The sequence below is a fragment of the Drosophila yakuba genome, chromosome 4, assembly GCF_016746365.2.
Source record: "Drosophila yakuba strain Tai18E2 chromosome 4, Prin_Dyak_Tai18E2_2.1, whole genome shotgun sequence".
NCBI classification, from domain to species: Eukaryota; Metazoa; Arthropoda; class Insecta; order Diptera; family Drosophilidae; genus Drosophila; species Drosophila yakuba.
The window spans coordinates 96,815-104,885 of NC_052531.2; the positions used below are offsets into that span (position 1 = coordinate 96,815).

Below are 8,071 nucleotides of genomic sequence, written 5' to 3' on the forward strand. Positions count from 1 at the left end.
CTTACGTCTTAGTGATTAAGATAAACTAAAATATTTTTAAAATTCGCCTTCCCGTAGGTCGTTATCTATCTTAACGTACCGTCGATTAGGTTATGACCTTAGAGAAACTTTATATATACTTTTATTTTACCAAAAAAAATTAAAAATTATAATGAGACTTTTTAAACATAACTCAAGCTGTTGATACTGATGAAGAATATATAAAGTTTGTATAAAATGTTTAATTTATAATGCAATGAATAAGGTGGCGTGCAAATTAAATACAATATTTTTTTTTATATTTAGGCGTTTTTTAATGATAGTAACACACAAACTTATCTTCTTCCTTTTTCCTATTACAATCACTTATTACAAGTCAATAAATTTATATATGTCCGTATTAATATCCGTTACTTGTAAAGTTAAAGATGTATAAAATTCGTTGAAAAGTATGTAACAGGTAGAAGGAAGCGTTTCCGACACTATAAAATATTTATATTGTAGATCAGAATCACTAGCCGAGTCGATCTGGCCATTTCCATCCGTCTGTCTGTCCGTCCGTATAAAAGTCGAGATCTCAGGAACTATACAAGAGATTTAGCATGCAGAGTCCTGTGACAGACGCAGCGCAAGTTTGTTTCCATAAATTGCCACGCCCCCTCTTAAATCGGAGCCGAATAAAATGGGCTTTACAAAAGTTAGAAGTCCAAATATCCTACCAAAACAATTTTAATACAATATTAACCTTAATACTGCGATTTCTTTATGACTTGCGTGAATTTTGTTTATATAAACTGATAGATACTCTAACTAAAAAATGATTATGCACCTATTAGACCTATTATGAAACCGTCCACATAAAAACACACTGAACCAACATCTCAGAAACACACCATTATATTTACTATAAAATGATTTAGTCCAAACAAGAGGACTACTATTATTAAGTGCACGATATGCAACTTTATTTAATACTTTTTAAGACCTTCAATATCGAACTTTTATTATTTCGTTTTTCTTACATATTATTTTTTTGTTTTAAAACTGCGGGAGGCACATTAAAATTTAGATTGCAAATAAAATACATACAGTTTTATTTTACTCATTTTGACGATATTCTGTTTAATCGTTATTTTCGTGGCACTAGTAAAGTTACTACAATGGCATGTGCTTATGACAATCAAGGTTTAGCCAATTTAACGTAAAAAGTACAGTTCCTGGTTAATCAAACCAAAATGTAGGCGCATGAAGCTTTATTTTATCTGGTGTTATCTGCTGACCATAGAAACAACACACTTCAAAAAATAAGCAGCAGTAAAATAATATATGAAAAAAAGGTTTTTGTGGTATAGGAATACAAAATGCCAGATTTAATCTTAAATTTACGAATTGAGAGTTCTAAACTTTACTTTTAGAGAAGATGGCACTTTATAAAGCTTTGTGATATACGTGGCAGTTAAAAGTGTTGTTCAGGTTAAAGCAAATAAAATTGACAAACAGAATTATTTTCTTGTATATTTTGTTTCTCATCAAAATATGTTTATTATTATTATTTTTATAATCCACGAGTAGGGGCGTTAAAAATAAGGTGTATTTTATAAGTTTTTACGTAAAATAATTTGTGTGATCAAATTTTATTGTATATAGTTGATGTCTCTAATTACATATCTTCCCCATTTTAATAATGACGGTTAATTACATTGTTTTCGACTTTTTATTGACTCTTACCTGACCTATATTTAAGTCCCAATTTGGGTGTCATTTCATCCGTAAGCAACAATGGCAGCAGCGTTGGCATCACCAGTAATGTAGCAGTCAACAGCATTGGTGTTGGCATGCTGGCACCTATTGTAAGTGGGGGTACGGTAATGTTGCCCAACTCGTCATCATCGTCCTCCTCATCATCATCCACCTCGTCTTCTCATACACATGTACAATTGATGGCTACCAGTAATGGAAACGCAGTAGCATCTTTAAATGGAATAACAGTAACAGCTGGAGGAGGTGGTGCAGCAAGCGCATGTTCACAACAATTGTCACCTCAGGCACCACCGACATATGTAAATTTATAGATCCAAATAAATGAAAGCAGCAACGGAACAAAAACATCTGAAGACCCAGGAATCAATAAACTAAACAAATGATGACCAGTTTTAACATCTTAAAAATGCTTCAACATCCAAACCCGTAAATAACAATTCAAACAATTAAAATAAATGCATATCAGGGTTTACAAATTAGCTCTTGTTTGTGTATATATAACCTTAAAGGTCTATATACATTTACCTATTGCATGATTATTATTTTTTTTCTAGATTTAATCAAGTTTTTTCTGACTTCAATTAAAGATGACCAATGAAAATAAAAAAATTTCTTTCCATATATAACAATATGTAAATAATTTGCTTCTTGCCTTATCGAGTAGATCTAGCCAAGCTTTTCTGTTTCTCCGTTCGTCTTAGTGTCGATATATTTAACAGCATCAGAGGATTACTATTATGGCTCCAGCCGGCATAGCAGAGGCAAAATATATAGAAAGTGATCAGTTACTGGTATAATCAAGTACTCACCTTGTTATTAAAGAATAAATAATTCAATACAATAAAATATTTTATTTTTTTGCGCATTTAATAAGTTTTGTTTAACCCTGATATACGTTTTTAAACTGGACTTCATTGTTATTTGATTTATTTAATGTGTGAAATATACAAAATTGTTTTTATTAAGTTTACTTGTGTTGTTTTTGATGCATTTTTGTTTGCTTCTCATAGTTGCTTTCAACTCCTATTTCTCAATGTTGTAACAATTATAATATTTAATTGTCTTTAAGTTACATTTTTGACTTACACCAGAAATAATGGGGTAAATAAATTCTTACTATGAATTTCCCCACGTAATCTGTAAACTGTATATCGTCCGACATGCACGACAGTCGTGACACATAATTTGAGAAATACAGATGGGCCTTTGGCAAAATAATGCGAAGGGAAAATTTCCTTCGAGTTTAATTTAGAGCACATGTTAAAAAAGTGCTGAACTGTTAATTGTTATTGTAAAAAATGTTTGCAAATATGTTTTCCAAAACTGTAAAACTTTAATGTTTTCTTTCGAAATAATTTCAAGCAGACATATATACCCGTTACTCGTAGAGTAAAGGGGTATACTAGATTTGTTGAAAAGTATGTAACAGGCAGAAGGAAGCGTTTCCGACCATATAAAGTATATATATTCTTGATCAGGATCAATAGCCGAGTCGATTTGGCCATGTCCGTCTGTCCGTCCGTCTGTCTGTCCGTATGAACGTCGAGATCTCAAGAACTACAAAATCTAGAAAGTTCAGATTAAGCATAAAGACTCCCGGGACATAGACGCAGCGCAAGTTTGTCAAATCATGCTGCCACGCCCACTCTAACGCCCACAAACCGCACAAAACTGCCACGCCCACACTTTTGAAAAATGTTTTAATATTTTTTCATTTTTGTATCAGTCTTGTAAATTTTTATCGATTTGCAAAAAACTTTGCCACGCCCACAAACCGCCCAAAGCTGCCACGTCCACACTTTTGAAAAATGTTTTAATATATTTTCATTTTTGTATCAGTCTTGTAAATTTCTATCGATTTGCAAAAAAACTTTTTGCCACGCCCACTCTAACGCCCACAAACCGCCAAAAACTGTCAGTGTTGAAGACTCTTCTTCGCAGTGCACTAGCTGAGTAACGGGTATCAGATAGTCGGGAAACTCGACTATAGCGTTCTCTCTTGTTTTTTATCTTTAATGATGGTTAGTTTTTCTATCTAATAATCTAAAGGTCAAACTTCTGATATTTTTTTAACCAATAGTACAATTTTTAAACCCGGTGGTCATAAATCGTTATTGTTCGTTTAAATTGACTTACATCCATTTTAAATAATTACTATAGTTACAGAAATTTTTTTGTACTTTAATGTTCCTTCTTGTATTTAAAAACACTGTATACGTTTTTAATTTCTTTTTTACACCCCTGCAGATGGTATTATTGATTTAAATCAGAAGTTTAATTAGTATCAGCAGCCGTGTCGATAAAGCCGTCCCTTGGTCCGTCCGTCCGTCTCTACTAATCTCTCAGTTTTAAAGCTATCGACATGAAACTCCCAAAAGTCGTTTTATTGCAGGTAATAGTCGGCCCGGTATGGATTAAATATCCCAAATGTAAACAAAAATGAACGTTTTTGTTTTTGAAATAACTCGGGTTTTTTATTTAATTTTATAAATATCGGTAGAATGTGATAAATTTAAATGAAAATAATAGAGAAGAATTCATAGTTTCGTCGCTTTTGATTTTGGATTCTTAACCTGGTTATATATAATCAACTAAAATATTTAGAAAATCAATAATTAATAATAATAATAACAATAATAATCATTAAAATAATCCTGCAAAGCCGGACGATCCTATCATATCCTAGCATATCCCCTACGTGGTAATATTTGTGAATTTTTGTAAGACATTTAATGGACATTAAATAATGTATACAACATTTTAATGAATTTATATGTCACGATATTATTCCGATTATATTTGGTTTCCTTTTACCTTATGATAAACTAATAAGGATGTTTAATGACTACTTTGTAATTAGTCGAAACAGAACCTTAATAAAGACTAAATATTTTAAAAAAACAACTATTGATTGTCAAAAAAGTCAGTCAAAATTTGTTCAGCTTATAAACCTATAAACTATACAAAATATACTCATTTCAAAAGCTGCGTGCCCTTTGTGCTCGTTAAAAAAACCCATAAAAAAGGGAATAAAATGTACATTTTTGTTTACTTGTTGCCACAGTTCTTAGTCCATGGTACTTGGACAAAATACTTTTGAAAAACAAAGGAAGCATTTGGAAATGCATTTCTTTTTTTGCACATTGCACACTCTCCTAATGCGTATGCATTCTATTAGTTTAGTTATAAGTTAATTGATTACACGCTAGTTACAAAAATGACACTAGACGACTGACTTATTCATTAATACACCGTCTCTAATTTTTGCACACAAGTTTGCCACCTAAAATCGACTTTAAATAATCAAAACTTATTACTGAATAGTCAGATTCGAACATTTTTGAAAAAGTAAAAACCTACTTGCACAGCGTAGACTAATAAAATCTGTAGGCTTCATCTCTAACATTCATTTGGACTGACACAATTACGAACAGAGTAATTTGTGTACTGCTATTATGGTTACTAAAAGGACAGAGAACGCTTTCATAATATCAATGTAAATTTATTTTATTATCTATATATACATCCAGAAAATATTTAAAATAAAACAAAATGGCTCCAAAAGATAGTAGCAAAGTAACAGGAACTACAATTGCTAACATTTTGTTCTAGCGTATATGATTGGTTCTTTCTTTTTTTAACAAATGTATTAAAATTTGATAGTAAAAAAAAGGTGTGCAAAAATAATTACAATTGTATGAAGGGATGATTAAAAATTTATATTTCATATCTTGAAAATTATGTCATTAGACCTTTGATTATACAAAGTTTGAAGTCAAATATGTATATATTAATATTTAAATATATATGTATCGGATCAGATGACTGCTAATGAGTTGGGAACTAAAAATTTTATGTATGCTACTTATAACTGTATTGTAACTATACTCTTCTTTTTCGTCGGATTTGTAATAAGTAATTTAAAACCACACACCGCACCCGACGCCACACTGTGGCGTTAACTGTGTTGGTGTCGCGGAAGATCGTCGGCCAAGAAACTCCCTGACTCGCGAGGCGGTAATAAAGAAGAGAAGATTTAACTGGAAACAAAACAATATAGGCATGCTGTTTTTAAGACAAAATTGTTGATTTGTTCTGTAATTCTTGAGGCTGAAATCATTGCTGCATGAATATTTAAATATTTGTATACTGAATGCGAATACTTGGCACTGTTTGTTGATTATATATAAACATAATTTTTATATTTAACTTACATTTTTTTCATTTTCGTTTTCACATAGGCGCAAAAAGAAATGTATTCGTTATATGGAATCCCTGAACGACAATGGTCCCGCCGAGGACGGGAGTGTTTTTGATGAACACGGTAGTGATGACGACGAAGATGACTTCGATGATGAAAAACTGGAAGGAAGTTGTGGAAGCGCCGACGAAACCAATAAAATAGAAGATGACGACTCAGAATCCCTAAATCAATCCATGCCCAGCCCTGGGTGTCTTAGTGGATTGTCCAGTTTACAGAGCCCATCGACAACAATGAGCCCACTTAACATGAATGCCAATTCGACAAGCAATGTTGTATTTCCTGCTACTTCTAATGCACTTTTAATCGTCAGCTCAGACCAGACAACTGCACAGCAACGGTCCACATTGGTGTCAAACTCGGGATCGAGCAGTGGCTCAACCAGTAGCATAAGTACAACCCCAAATACGTCAAGTACAGTTTCGCCAGTTACGTGTACGACCGGCCCGTGTCCAGGTTCCTCTCAGGAACGAGCCATGATGCTTGGAAATCGTTTTAGTCACTTGGGAATGGGGTTAAGTCCTCTAGTAGTTAGCACTAGCACCAGTAAATCTGAACCATTTTTTAAGCCTCATCCCACAATTTGCAATAATCCTATCTTTTCATTGCCATCAATTGGTAACTGTAGTTTAAATAATTCTATAATGCCAAACACATCCCGAAACCCTATTGGTGCTAACCCACGAGATATTAATAATCCCCTTAGCATCAATCAGTTGACTAAAAGACGTGAATATCAAAATGTTGAAATGATTGAAGCTAGTGAGTCAAAGACTATAGTTGCCCATGCTGCTACATCCATTATTCAACATGTAGCAGTGCACGGCTACCACGCAAATCACTCGCTTTTAAATAGCAGCTTAAACCAACATTTTCATCACCAATTAAATAACCGTACGGAAAAACCCAATAGAAGTGAGCAGAAAATGCTGTCCGTAAGTAGTCATTCTGTAAATAGCAGTGAATGCCATAAAGAATCTGATTCGCAGGCAATTGCATCTAGCAAGACTTCTAGTGCTGGCTCTTCCGATAACGGCGTTATTAGCGTTTCATAACGGATTGCAGTGGATTTGTAGAATTGATTCATAAAATTTTATTGTTTATGTGTGAGAAAATAATTAATATTAAAACATACGTGCAATAATTATTATTCTCGAGAGCCAAAAGCCATCTTATGAAACAGGAGGCCATCAAAACTAGTGCCACGAATTACATCGCAATATTTGGTTTTTGTTTTTTTAATAAAAAACATTACAATAAAGTACACTGAGTCATATAATTTGTGCACAAAAATATTTAAAAACGACTCCAAAAGAAGCCACCCTTAGATATTTCTATAAAGAAACATGAGTCAAATCTCAAGTTAGGCCGTGCCAAATAGAATAAACAGACAATACACATTAGGTTACATAAACACTTGTATTGCATTTGACACCACATCAAATAGTACTTTCATCTAGGGGTATAGACTTCAAAGCTCTATGGCTATATCAATAAAACAATTTTGTATACTTCTTTTTATTTTGCTTTAAATTTTGTTATAATTAACTTTTTCTTTTACTTTTCATGTTGTGAATATAAATAGTTCCTGCATTAAAACTCTGAGAAGACCAGATTTCGACGATTAACAAATCACTTAGTCTCTTTTAGTCGGTAATTTGATGGTTTGTCATTTATTGACTGTTTTATTAAAGAACGCAGCATTTTTTAACGTCTAAAATCATAACGCCACCCTTCTTCCCCCTAGCGTGAGTCTAGCCTCAGGATTTAAATAAAATGTATCATATATATTTTGACATTTTAATATTTTGAAACATTTATATTATGTATAGAATGCTAAGACAATGAGTGATTAAATTATGCTTAATATGGCTACTAATAAACTAAAATTATATTGTTAGATTCGGGGAGATAAAGACCACAAAATGTTACCCTGTCTAAAGAGTCCGTGGGCGGTATAAAATGTGGTAGGATGACCCGGACACGCCGCCATTTGCATTAAAACTATAAATTGAACCTTGCTTGTAATAATAACTAAATAAAACGGTAAAATGTAACATTTTCAAAGTA

The 8,071-nt window shown here is 32.7% G+C and overlaps 1 protein-coding gene across 17 annotated transcripts in view; it reads left to right on the forward strand.

Moving 5' to 3' along the window:
• The window catches only part of LOC6523695 (protein pangolin, isoforms A/H/I/S), a 35,201-nt gene extending 27,130 nt beyond the window's left edge, over nucleotides 1-8,071 (forward strand). For 10 of the 17 annotated variants that reach the window (XM_015191245.3, XM_015191246.3, XM_015191244.3 and 7 more), the window contains one exon: nucleotides 5,982-8,071. In XM_015191245.3, the coding sequence (XP_015046731.1) occupies nucleotides 5,982-7,056 (1,075 nt within the window). In that variant the 3' untranslated portion in view covers nucleotides 7,057-8,071. Of the gene's footprint in view, nucleotides 1-1,723; nucleotides 2,168-5,981 lie in introns of those variants that run through there. The other 7 variants (XR_006245271.1, XR_006245268.1, XR_006245269.1 and 4 more) reach the window with 4 other exon arrangements.